We start from the raw sequence: 14212 nt of genomic DNA, 5'->3' as shown, positions 1-14212 counted from the left end.
GGACTGCAGAGACTTTGCGCTCAAACACCCGCTGCACATCGACCTCAATGGCTTTGATCTGAAATCAATTAGATTGAGAATGATTTTAAAACCTTCATTTAATCATCTGATTTTACAAAAACTAGTTCTTGGCATTTACCATGAAAAGTTAAACGTAGCTGCCTTGAAATCGCCGTCAAGGTTGTTCTTCACAGTTGAATAGATGAATGAAAATATGAGGCTCATTGAAGCAGGGTCACCGCCCACAGCGCCCCCTGCAGGTGTGTCAGCAGGTAGCACCCGTCACTCGGAGGCTCCGTCCTCCAGCGTCAACAAAAAGACTCCTTTGTTAACTCTAAATTGAGACGTTCCTTTTTGACGGGCTTCTACTGAAGGCCGGCCTTTAATTATGCTGACCTAAACGTTCTGCTGGTCAGAGGTCTGCCCCGGCGGATAGACCTTTGACCCTGTCTGTGATTAAATGTCCCACCTGATCGTCTGATTGTCTTTTTAAATAACGACGTTCTTTCAGAACTGTCACTGTCATGTCCAACCAATCAGAGGAGGGCGGTCAGAGGGCTCTCTATTATTCATGTCTCTCTCTCTCTCTCTCTCTCTCTGTCTCTCTCTCTCTGTCCCTGTCTCTCTCTCTCTCTGTCTCTCGCTCTCTTGGTTTGTCAGAAGATGATGTAAATCACAGCAAAATATCACCAACAGCTTAAATAGTTATACATGTATAAAGATATCGATACCTGAGTGTCCAAAGGGATCAATACAACCCACCTCGTAAATCTGAAGCATTGAGAGCAAAGAAAGAGACCAGGAAGGCCTCGTCCTCCTTTGAAGAGTGTGTGTGTGTGTGTGTGTGTGTGTGTGTGTGTGTGTGTGTTGAAGTTTAAACTCCACAGAAGAATGATGCAGGACTGCAGGATTCATGATGACTGATTAACTTTTCTTGTTGTTGTTTTTAACCTTTTTTTGTACACAAACTTTGAAACGCGTTACCACTGCACATCCGACAAGCTATGGAACGCGTTACCACTGCACATCCGACAAGCTATGGAACGCGTTACCACTGCACATCCGACAAGCTATGGAACGCGTTACCACTGCACATCCGACATGCTATGGAACGCGTTACCACTGCACATCCGACAAGCTATGGAACGCGTTACCACTGCACATCCGACAAGCTATGGAACGCTTTACCACTGCACATCCGACAAGCTATGGAACGCGTTACCACTGCACATCCGACAAGCTATGGAACGCGTTACCCCTGCACATCCGACAAGCTATGGAACGCGTTACCACTGCACATCCGACATGCTATGGAACGCGTTACCACTGCACATCCGACAAGCTATGGAACGCGTTACCACTGCACATCCGACAAGCTATGGAACGCTTTACCACTGCACATCCGACAAGCTATGGAACGCGTTACCACTGCACATCCGACAAGCTATGGAACGCGTTACCACTGCACATCCGACAAGCTATGGAACGCTTTACCACTGCACATCCGACAAGCTATGGAACGCGTTACCACTGCACATCCGACAAGCTATGGAACGCGTTACCACTGCCCATCCGACAAGCTATGGAACGCGTTACCACTGCACATCCGACATGCTATGGAACGCGTTACCACTGCACATCCGACAAGCTATGGAACGCGTTACCACTGCACATCCGACAAGCTATGGAACGCGTTACCACTGCACATCCGACAAGCTATGGAACGCGTTACCACTGCACATCCGACATGCTATGGAACGCGTTACCACTGCACATCCGACAAGCTATGGAACGCGTTACCACTGCACATCCGACAAGCTATGGAACGCTTTACCACTGCACATCCGACAAGCTATGGAACGCGTTACCACTGCACATCCGACAAGCTATGGAACGCGTTACCACTGCACATCCGACAAGCTATGGAACGCTTTACCACTGCACATCCGACAAGCTATGGAACGCGTTACCACTGCACATCCGACAAGCTATGGAACGCGTTACCACTGCACATCCGACAAGCTATGGAACGCGTTACCACTTTCTTTCGGTACAGCAATGTATCAGTGTTTGGTGGTTTAAAGTGCTTCATAAATAAAGCTGAGTTGAGGAATTACGGAAACCATTTTGAAGGCCTGAAGTGTACTTTTATTAACCCTAACCCTTTTTAGTGTGCATCAGCACCCACTGACAGCAAACCTGGAAACTGTTTGTTTAGTTTAGAAGATAAAGAAAGGGATGGTCGAGGAAAAAGGAGGATCGCTGGTGAGTCAGTGACCCAAATGGACCTCACTGATGCTGAGCACTCAAACACCAATGACGGCAAGCGCCCATGTACGCACTCAGACCTGCAGTCTGATGTCTAGTCTAATGCAGTCTAATTACCTCACTTCCTGTCTGATGAAGGGAGACCAGAAGTCTTTTGCTCCATTGCATTATGAATGCCAAACACTGACTTTGCACGACGCTGCTGAGTAATGAAGGAGGGATGGATTCCTCCTGTGTTGCTTAACAGGAAGGAATTGTGTAATGTTTAATGCTGAAACTTTTATTTCCATTTCCATGTCTTGACTGACTTCTTGATTCCCAATTCCTCCAGAAATTAGAAAGAGGGGTGGCCAAATGGAGCTAGCAGGACCTGAAGTCAAATGCAACAATCGTTTGGAGTGTGTGGAATACTGAAGGTGCACAATGCAACGAAGCATAAATCAACACAGCAATATCCTGACAAAGATATTTCTAAGTGTTCTAATGTTACCAGAGAGGAATCAACGGTGTACAGGAGACAAAAATACATTCATTCAAATCACGCCTATTTGTTTTATTCAGATTAAAGGAATCGCCAGACAAACGTCGATTGTGTAGCAACAGCAGGAAACTGACAGGAATCAACAAGAATCACCAACGCCTCACAAACCGGTTCTAACGCAACAGAATTGCTTCTACAATATGTACAGATAGAAAAGCAAGCGTGGCATTTCAGCCAGCGAGTTGCAGCAGCAGCTGCCAGCAGGACAGAACCGGATCACATCTGGGTTCATGGGCACGCAGGGGGTGTCATTATTACAGTCCTGCATTGTTATATCATCAGCCCCAGGAAGCCCTCCCATCAGGACAGCTACATCTCACAGATCCAGTACTGCTCCACTCCACAGTTTTCATCATTCCAGTCTCCGACCCCTGTTGCATGGTGCCAGAACTCCACGCAGTCCTGGTTCCTCCCATCGAAACTGTTGGGCTGATCTTTACCCCAAAACCTGTGGAGGGAGGAGAGACCGTGGGGATTTCTGGAAGCACTGCTCTGTCTCTCAGAGGTCTTGGGTTTGAATTGATATTGGTTTCTTACGTCGTGGTCACAGGGGTGCCGTCGATCCACTTCCACTGCCCTTCCTGACCCTCGTCAGTCAGTCCGATCCAAACCTCCTTGTCGCTTGAATACAGGCTGTTGATGAAGGTCTGTAGAGATGAGACATCAAGTTAATGTGTTGCTTATAAAGTTAAAATTAGCCTTGATTACAGTAAAGAACATCTTTGTAACACTAAGGGTCCTTGTGAACGTGTTTTTTAATCGGCAGCGGTTTTATGAAACGGTGTTGGACAGTCCAGAGAGACAAACCATCTCCTCCTGGGTTTTCAGCAGGGCCAGGTCTGCGCCTTTGCCTTGACAGTATACTCTGGACTGCTTCCAGCTTTTCTTGCCAGTGGAAGTATAGAAGCAGCTTTGTCCGAATGTCTTCCAGCCAGTGGGGCATTTCTTACCTGGAAATGTAATATGTATAGAGTACATGCAGGTGAAGAATACTTTAAACATGTGTTTTCTTAAGGTCAGAGGACATTGTGCAGTTTGAGAAGTACGTTCCATTTGCTCGTTGTCAGTGTCATAAGCTCCTCACTTTGAATCATCCCATTCAGACGAACAACTTCTGCCTGCAGCTGGTCCCTCTCCGCCGTCAGGTTGTTGCTCTGCAGCTTCAGCGCGTCTCTTTGAAGCGTTGCATTGGTGCAGCCGTCCTCGAGCTCTCTTTTCTCCTGTCTCAGGGATGCGTAGGATGCACGCAGCTCATCCGTCGCTTTCACCAGCACCTTGTATTTCTCCTGCACGATGTCTTTTTCCGTGGTCACGTTTTGGTGGCTTGTCGTTATCTTGTCTTTCTCGTCGTTAGAGAAGTTGTACATGCTCTCTAGGTGTTCCACGTTCATAATCAGAGTGTTATAATCCACCTGAAGCTGATCTCTGGATCTGCTCGCGTTGTTGAATTTATTTTGTAAGTTGTCCCTCTCTCTCGTCACTGCCTCATGACTGGCCTGTAAATCGTTTTTGCGCTTGACCGCTGCATCGTATTGTTTCTGCAGCATGTCTTTGGTGTTCATCAAGGCCTTGTTGTTGGTCTGCAGCTGATCATTACTGGCTTTCAGCTGTTCGTTATCTGCGGTTAAAGCTGCGTTGCTGTCCTGAAACTCCTGCTGGCTAACTTTGAGTCTGCTCGTTTCTTCAGACAGGAGATTGTTATTGGTCTGCAGGTTGTTGGTCCTCCTCTCTGTCTCCGTGCTATGATCCCGTAGCTGTTTAACCGTGACATCCAGATTCTTCTTCTGATTCTGCGCTGCCTTCAGGTCATTCTGTAGATTCTCCTTCTCCTTGCTGATGCTCTTCAGTTGGTCCTGATGGTCTTGCTTAACGTTTTGGTCTGCAGAGACAAGACACATCAATAAATCGTCGATTTGATTCTTCTTTGTAGAATATTTGAGAGACAAAAAGAGTCAGACTCACAGTGGACGCTCTGTCCTATGAGCCCGACCAGCAGGAGAACACACAACACGCCCAGGCCGAGTGTCGCAACCCGGAAAGGACTGTTTCTCAACGCGTAAACTGAATGGAGCACAAACACAAACTTAAAACTGCTGATGTGTTTTAAGGAACTTGTGGTTATTCTTCATTTGTAATATGGTATCGGGTGGCAGAATGACAGCTAATGAATATTTGTGCTGGAACTACACTTACTTAATTGTCCTGAAGCGCTTACAACACAGCAGCATCCTACCAGCATGTGTATTTTGGTTTAATACGATAATAAAATAAGATTTTGATTCATTCAGATTTCTTTATGTCTTTGTGAAACTGAACCCGTGAGCATCATGAAATGAATCCTGATATGAACTGTCATTTTAAGTCCTTTTAGCTCTGTTTTGTCTCTTTCACCACCTCATAATGGATATCATACACATACGTTTACTTCATGTTGCTTTGTGCACATTTTAAATGTGGGTTTTAACCACCTTTAGTGCAAGCAGTAGTTTTAAATAAAATGTGGGATAAACTGTGTGGCGCTTGTTTAATGATATATATGTTGGATGTCATCTATATAGAAGAAAGTTTTATTTCATTACCTGAAAACCTGAGCTTGCTGCCATCGAAAAGGTGCGTGTAGCCGATCTTACTGTTGTCAGCGTCCATGTTTGTCACGGTGGAGGCCCGGTACTCGACAGCCATCTCACAGTCTGCTGTTCAAGCTGTAGCTTTACTAACAGAGCAAATAACGCATGCGCTCGTCTCTTCTTCCCTGTCGTGCTAAAGGAAATATGAAGGTCAGTTTCCATCTCCCTGTAAAGCTTGATAAATGCAGACCTGAAACATAAAGAAAACTTACCTCTTCTTTTAGAAGTGATGGCCCTCAGGGAGATTTGGAGTGATGAAGAAATCCAACCTACTACCTTTAACTTCCCTCTGCTGGCGCTCTAATCCTTGAATATTTTGCAGAAACTGAGGCGTAGTCAGAAGGCGGAGCTAGAACCCGCATTCCTCCTGTTTGCTAGTAGTCAGAGTAATCACATATCAATAGTGCGGGGTTGAGAATGAGCTCTGGGTACTTTTGGTTATGGCGTGTCGCCTTTTCTCCATGACCTCCAGCATTTTCTCTTTTTCCATATTATCATGAACCGACAAACGTCGGGGGTGAAATCAGATTGTGTTTCATCCTGCTTCCTTCAGGCTCATGAAGTCAGGAAGACCCCAGCCATCCAATGAAGACATGAGATCCAACAGAACCAGGGCTCTTCACCTTTCGTCTGAATTCATCACAAATCAAAACACGGCCTTTGGTTCAGTATTTTCAAACATGAATGAGGAAGAGGAGATTTCACAAAATACAAAGATGCTGACTGGGTAGTTTTTAAAAACGTTGTTTTGATCACACCATTTCTAGTCCTATTGAGCAAAAGACGATGGCACAATACATTTCACAGACTTCATTTTATTGTGATCATAATTTAAATGGGTTAGGGTTATCTGTAAAGAATAAAGGGGGCTGGGGCAATTAAATTCAATTCAGTTTTATTTATAAAGCGCCAGATCACAACATAAAGTCATCTCAAGGCACTTTACAGGATTAGCAGGGAAAGACCTGCAGGGAAACCCAGAACCCAACTTGACCCACAAGAGCAACGGAGGCAAGGAAAAACTTCCCTTTAACGGGCAGAAACCTTGGACAGAACCTAGGCTCATGGTGGACGGCCATCTGTCTGACCGGCTGGGTTGAGAGAGAGAGAGAGAATGGCAGGTCGGAGGAGAGTCAAAAACGAGGAGATGGATGGGAAGCGATAGCGAGACAGAGCAGGAGCAGACAAAAACAAAATGTATAAAGCTATAAATGCTAATGCTAGCGATATAAAGCTATAAATGCTAATGGTAGCGATGGACATCGGTGTTGAGGGACACAGGTCCAGGTTCTGCAGCACCATGGACAGAAGGACCTGAAAGAGAGAGAGGGACAAACAGAGGGAGAGCGAGCACAAGACTACAGGAAGAGAGAGAGAGATTACTGACATATATTTATAACATGAATAACCAGATAAAGGGGGAGGAGCTCAGTGTATCATGATGTTAAGCCACCAGTGCTGCCTAATGACAGCAGATTGATTATATTGATTACTGCATCGATTAGTTATAAGCTTTGTTACAAAGGAAAGTCTTTAATCTACTCTTGAACATAGAGATGGTGTCTGTCTCACGAACCAATCAGGGAGCTGATTCCACAATAAAGGAGCTTGATAACTGAAAGCTCCGCCCCCCTGTCTGCTCTTGGAAATGTTCAGAACCACGAGCAGGCCAGCATTTTGGGACCGCAGGGTCCTAGTGGGGCAATACGGGATAATCATCTCTGTAAGGTAAGGAGGGGCCTGGCCAGTGAGGGCTTTAAAAGTGAGTAGAAGGATTTTATATTCAATCCGTTCCCTAACAGGAAGCAGAGACGCCAGAGCAGGGGAAATGTGTTCTCAGTCTGGTTTCCATCAGAACCCGAGCTGCTGCGTTCTGGATCAGAACACGAGCCGCTGCGTTCTGGATCAGAACCCGAGCTGCTGCGTTCTGGATCAGAACCCGAGCTGCTGCGTTCTGGATTAGCTGGAGATGTTTAATAGACCTTTTTGGGCAGCCGGACAGGAAGGAGTTGCAGTAGTCCAGTCTGGAAGTCACAAAAGCATGGACTATTTGTTCTGCATCTTTTCGGGTTAGTAGGTGCCTGACCTTTGAGATATTCAGAAGGTGAAAGAACGCAGTCCTTGAAATATGCTTTATCTGGGACTGAAAGGACAGGTCCTGATCAAAGATTACCCCCAGATTCTTGGCAGTGGTGCTGGTGGACACTGAGACGCCATCTAGTTCAACTGAAGATGATGATGAATATATTTATTAGATAGAATGTTAGAGTACAAGTACAGTCACACAGTAGCATGTATTACAGTACAAATAACGTCAAACATCCTGTCTAAGAGGAGCATTTCAAAAAAGCCCTTGCGGGCTTGTTTCCGTTGAAAGTCCTTCGTACATAAATCATCCACAAAAAACAATACAAATAAAAATAAATCCAATATTAAATACAACACTAAATAAAACTACAACACTAGAACAAACATTTCTGAGATGCTTTGTTCCAAGAACCAGAACCTCAGTTTTATTTAGATTTAATAACAGGAAGTTCTCGGTCATCCAGGAGTTAATGTCCTTAAGGCACGTCTGAAGTCTAACCAACTGATCGACTTTGTCTGGCTGAACTGACAGGTACAATTGTGTATCGTCTGCATAGCAGTGGAGATTTATGCTGTGTTTCTGAATAATGTTCCCCTTATTGTCCTGCTCTTCCTCCTCCTTCTCTTCTTCAGCCTGTCGTTCTCTCCCTCCTCTCCTTCTCACCTTTGCTGCGTGTTGTGTGTTGGAGAGGATCGTTTCTGGGTGGCGCTTAGAGAGCGTGTGCTCAGCCCATTCAGCTCAAGCACATGGCAGCGTTTGTCGGTGTGCGTCTGTGATGTAATGAGAAGCCCAGTGGGCCTCTCTCTGGGCCTACCAGCGCCGGGCGCTGCCAGCGAGGGCGCGTTCACACTTAATCCGTCCAAATGTTCCTAGCTCAGAAGCGATCCGAGTACATGACTCAAGCATCACACTTCTGTCTCACTCTTTCTGCTTTAATCTCACTCTGTCAACAGCGAGCTCCGTTTCCCAGCCCCATATTGCCGTCAGCGACTTCTCACCTCTGTCTTTCTGTCCGACGCACTCGCAGACACACAAAGACGTTTGACTTAGATTAGTTTAATTCTACAGACGCACACTCTTTAAATTATCCACCATTATTTCACCTTTCATGGGGCAGAAACAGATAGTCATCAGGACTCTCTCCAGATCACCCCCCCCACCCCCTTTTTGTCCACCTGCGTTGTACATAATATGTCTTTTTAATTTATTGTTATTTTGCATCAATTGAGTAATTTAATATTCATGCTACTGTGTGACTGTACTTGTACTGTAATACATAATACTGTTTGTCTGTACTTGTACTGTAATACATATACTGTGTGACTGTATTTGTACTGTAATGCATGCTACTGTTTGACTGTACTTGTACTGTAATACATGCTACTGTTTGACTGTACTTGTACTGTAATACATATACTGTTTGACTGTACTTGTACTGTAATACATGCTACTGTGTGACTGTACTTGTACTGTAATACATATACTGTTTGACTGTACTTGTACTGTAATACATGCTACTGTGTGACTGTACTTGTACTGTAATACATGCTACTGTTTGACTGTATTTGTACTGTAATACATGCTACTGTGTGACTGTACTTGTACTGTAATACATGCTACTGTTTGTCTGTACTTGTACTGTAATACATATACTGTGTGACTGTATTTGTACTGTAATGCATGCTACTGTTTGACTGTACTTGTACTGTAATACATGCTACTGTTTGACTGTACTTGTACTGTAATACATATACTGTTTGACTGTACTTGTACTGTAATACATGCTACTGTGTGACTGTACTTGTACTGTAATACATATACTGTTTGACTGTACTTGTACTGTAATACATGCTACTGTGTGACTGTACTTGTACTGTAATACATGCTACTGTTTGACTGTATTTGTACTGTAATACATGCTACTGTGTGACTGTACTTGTACTGTAATACATGCTACTGTTTGTCTGTACTTGTACTGTAATACATATACTGTGTGACTGTATTTGTACTGTAATGCATGCTACTGTTTGACTGTACTTGTACTGTAATACATGCTACTGTTTGACTGTACTTGTACTGTAATACATATACTGTTTGACTGTACTTGTACTGTAATACATGCTACTGTGTGACTGTACTTGTACTGTAATACATATACTGTTTGACTGTACTTGTACTGTAATACATGCTACTGTGTGACTGTACTTGTACTGTAATACATGCTACTGTTTGACTGTATTTGTACTGTAATACATGCTACTGTGTGACTGTACTTGTACTGTAATACATGCTACTGTTTGTCTGTACTTGTACTGTAATACATATACTGTGTGACTGTATTTGTACTGTAATGCATGCTACTGTTTGACTGTACTTGTACTGTAATACATGCTACTGTTTGACTGTACTTGTACTGTAATACATATACTGTTTGACTGTACTTGTACTGTAATACATGCTACTGTTTGACTGTATATTTATTAGATAGAATGTTATTCATCATCCATGACCATTCTGAAATATCTATTTACTGACGCTCCATCAGTGGTTCTACCTGCTAAAGTGAACAAAGGTAAGTAAACCCGATCTGTGTTGCATCGCCGGCCGTCTGTCTAATCTAATCTAATCCCCAACACTAATTATCATGTTCATCTGTGAACCTTCATCAGCCATCAATCAACAGCTGAATTGTTATTCATGATCAAATGGCAGGTTATTAGTAAGGTTAGCGATGGTTGCATCATCACCCGCTCTGAGAAATATGGGTGCAGGAGGGTACCCGTTGTGTCTGCGGCACCAGAACTTACGAGCACTTAGCGGACACACCCGCATGGAAGGCGTGCAAGTCCAAGTTCACAAAGCCCAAATAGAGAGGAGGAAAGGAAGGAGTAAAACATCATCAGAGAAGCTGAAAGCTCACTCCAGGTGTGATTGGTTCAGGTCAGAGGTCGTGCATCATAAAGAGAAGGAGTCAGGTGAAGAGCCGACGCTACGGACACTGGAGAAGAAAAGATCATTTATATTAAAGATCAAAGAAGAGAAGGACAATGCTCCTGTTCCAAGCTGCATATCAGTGTGTGGAGCGTGAGACGTTGTTTGTGTGTGGAGAGTGAGACGTTGTGTGTGTAGAGAGTGAGACGTGTGTGTGGAGAGTGAGACGTTGTTTGTGGAGAGTGAGACGTGTGTGTGGAGAGTGAGACGTGTGTGTGGAGAGTGAGGCGTTGTGTGTGTGGAGAGTGAGACGTTGTTTGTGTGTGGAGAGTGAGACGTTGTTTGTGTGGAGAGTGAGACGTTGTGTGTGTGGAGAGTGAGACGTTGTGTGTGTGGAGAGTGAGACGTTGTGTGTGTGGAGAGTGAGACGTGTGTGTGGAGAGTGAGACGTTGTGTGTGTGGAGAGTGAGACGTTGTTTGTGAGCTCGTCGGGGCTCAGCAGGTAGGAGGGAGGCACTGGAAGAACCTCTCCCTCCCATCTCGGCTCGCTTCCCCTCTGGATAAACTGGGAATCATTAACACTCATCTATCCAACATAGCCTCCACAAGTCCCGCCTCCAAGCATGCGTGATGGTTGAGTGGCGTCGCTGTCGTCCATTCAAACACACCGTTTGTGTTCGCAAAGAAGAAGGTGCGTCATGGAATCTTTCCTCCACGCAAAAGCTGGGAGACCAATGGAAGTGGAGGATGTGCAGGTTTCATCCTTATATAGGCATGGCAGGCTGTGTGTGTGTGTGTGTGTGTGTGTGTGTGTGTGTGTGAGTGTGACAGAATAAAGCACCTACACACAACACTTTGTTAAAGCAAGTATGAATTTATTTGTTCTTCACGCTTCATCTTTCGACATGTTTTTCTTGAACAGTAAACATTTATAATCATCAAGCCGATCGATCGCAGAATGAGAACGTAAAAAGAGAGCAAGGACCTCATCTTTGCCCAAATATGGTGAATCAAGAGACCTGACTGTCCTCCTCAAACACCTGACGTCTTTCTGTCCTCCTCAAACACCTGACGTCTTTCTGTCCTCCTCAAACACCTGACGTCTTTCTGTCCTCCTCAAGCACCTGACGTCTTTCTGTCCTCCTCAAACACCTGACGTCTTTCTGTCCTCCTCAAACACCTGACGTCTTTCTGTCCTCCTCAAACACCTGACGTCTTTCTGTCCTCCTCAAACACCTGACGTCTTTCTGTCCTCCTCAAGCAGCAGCCACAGGAACAGGAATCTGTGAGGCTCTTCCTGTTGCAGACCTGGCTTTGTGTACTTGTGTACTCTGTGTACTTGTGTACTCTGATATTGCCTCCTACTCTTCCCTCCTACCACTTCTCGGCCTTGTCCTCGCCACCTCAGCTGCAGCTGAAGACCCTCCCCTTCCATGCACCTTCTGCCCTTGAGCTGCAGAGACAGAAGAATGCTACCAGCGGTCAGCACACCTCCAGCATCTCACACCCTACAACGGAACGTGGACACTCGTTTCAAAGGAAGGACGTCTGAACGCCGCTAGAGGTGCGTGCAGGCATGCCTATATTTGGAAACTTCCTCCTCCCTCTTTTGGACATGCATCTGCTGCTGGCTCAAAACATTTCTTCTCCTTCTCAGCATCGATAATTCCCTGACTCCAGGTACCAGCCCACTCCTCCTCGCCTCCTCGGCCTGCTGGCATCAGCGCCTCTACCTGAAAGCGGCTCCGGTTCTGATCCGGCCTCTTTTAATTAGCGATGCATCCAGCGTCACCCAGATGACTCAGCATCCTGACCAATTTGCGTGTGAATGCATTCATTCACATTTTTCTGCACATGCAGACAGATTGACGGCCGTCCCCACCAGAAGCGAGTCCTTGTGGTCGGACCGTTGAGTCCGTCTTCGTCACAGATTACTCAAATGGTTGCCACTTTTTTTCTGTGGTGTCCATTTGCATTTATCTTGAACACAAAAGGACTTTTCAGAGCATTTGTAATACAATCAGTTTATTTTTCTTAGTAAATTCAGTAATACTCCAAAGAAATGCACCATTCAGGAAATACTCAACGTGTCTCCTCTGTTCTCATCAGGATGTTCACCTGCATTGAAGCAGTCTTCTCACGCTTTATCAGTATGTCACAGAAAGACACCCGAAACCCGAAACCCGAAACCTCTGGCTTCCTCACAGGAAGCAGTCGTTGCCTGTGGTTGACACAAAATGGCGCCGCATTTTAAAAGGGGTGATGGTGAAGCTGTGTGGACGGAACGACGGCCGATGAGTGATTTAGGACTCTTCTATCTGTGTTCTTCTCTTCTTCATGCTTCACAACCCCCCCCCCCCCTCCTTTCTTCCCTTCTGCTGCCTGATCCTGTTGGTTTATAAATACCTCCCAACTTTCACAGTCATTGCCACTCTTCCCTCCTCGCTGACGTCTGTTCCTCTTTCCCCTCCTTCCCTGTTTCACAGTCTCTCTCTCTCTCTCTCTCTGCTTCTTCCTTCCCTGTTTCACAGTCTCTCTCTCTCTCTCTCTCTCTCTCTGCTTCTTCCTTCCCTGTTTCACAGTCTCTCTCTCTCTCTCTCTCTCTCTCTCTCTGCTTCTTCCTTCCCTGTTTCACAGTCTCTCTCTCTCTCTCTCTCTGCTTCATCCTTCCCTGTTTCACAGTCTCTCTCTCTCTCTCTCTCTCTCTGCTTCTTCCTTCCCTGTTTCACAGTCTCTCTCTCTCTCTCTCTCTCTCTCTGCTTCTTCCTTCCCTGTTTCACAGTCTCTCTCTCTCTCTCTCTCTCTCTCTGCTTCTTCCTTCCCTGTTTCACAGTCTCTCTCTCTCTCTCTCTGCTTCATCCTTCCCTGTTTCACAGTCTCTCTCTCACTCTCTCTCTCTCTCTCTGCTTCATCCTTCCCTGTTTCACAGTCTCTCTCTCTCTCTCTCTCTCTCTCTGCTTCTTCCTTCCCTGTTTCACAGTCTCTCTCTCTCTCTCTCTCTCTCTCTCTGCTTCTTCCTTCCCTGTTTCACAGTCTCTCTCTCTCTGCTTCATCCTTCCCTGTTTCACAGTCTCTCTCTCTGCTTCATCCTTCCCTGTTTCACAGTCTCTCTCTCTCTCTCTCTGCTTCATCCTTCCCTGTTTCACAGTCTCTCTCTCTCTCTCTCTCTCTCTGCTTCTTCCTTTCCACTCTCTTTCCTTCAACACATTTCCTGGATCAAGATGAAACTGGACCAGATATCATTTAAACACTTGAAATGAAAATAAAATCAGCTTTCTATTTACATGACACTTTAAGTGGTTACAGTATTGTCATTACTGCGCACTAATACTTACAGTAATTGAAGTATTTGTAGCAGCCAGCTGATTGGATGCCCTACAGCTCTAGTAGTTCAAACTAAATTGAGGTGATGAAATAGAACTCCTATCAACCTGCACTGAGGTTGGTGATGGGCTCCGCCCTCAAGCCCTGATTGCAGGGAAACATGACATCATACAGGTGAGACACAGAAAGCCACACCTGTAGAGTATAATAGTAAGTATGACCTTAGCTGAAGAACTCTTAGCAGCCCTGTAAAGTGTTAAGCCCTGTCGGTGGTAGATTCACAATCTAGCTGCCCCCCCCCCCCCCCCCCTCACTGTGCCCTGAGGATTGGCTTTACAGCGGAATGGGCAAAGGGGGTTCAAGTCTAACAGGGGTCCTCACAGCCTTTAAAACAGGCTTAAAGGGAAAGGGGTGTGACACTAAGGGTCCGGT

The 14212-nt window shown here is 45.4% G+C and overlaps 1 protein-coding gene across 1 annotated transcript; it reads right to left on the bottom strand.

The window, feature by feature from the left end:
* Positions 1–2576: 2576 nt before the first annotated feature.
* Positions 2577–5491, bottom strand: LOC137906931 (C-type lectin domain family 4 member M-like). Its single transcript, XM_068751229.1, has 6 exons — positions 5389–5491; positions 4772–4870; positions 3894–4688; positions 3617–3759; positions 3347–3456; positions 2577–3257 (listed from the first exon to the last, which is right to left on the bottom strand). The coding sequence occupies exons 1-6, from the start codon at positions 5489–5491 to the stop codon at positions 3119–3121; spliced, it is 1389 nt and encodes a 462-aa protein (XP_068607330.1). The 3' UTR covers positions 2577–3118.
* Between the last annotated feature and the right edge of the window lie 8721 nt (positions 5492–14212).

The sequence above is a fragment of the Brachionichthys hirsutus genome, chromosome 17 (genome assembly GCF_040956055.1).
Source record: "Brachionichthys hirsutus isolate HB-005 chromosome 17, CSIRO-AGI_Bhir_v1, whole genome shotgun sequence".
Taxonomy (NCBI): Eukaryota; Metazoa; Chordata; class Actinopteri; order Lophiiformes; family Brachionichthyidae; genus Brachionichthys; species Brachionichthys hirsutus.
Note: the sequence above shows the minus strand (reverse complement) of the source record. Positions and strands in the feature narration are given on the sequence as shown.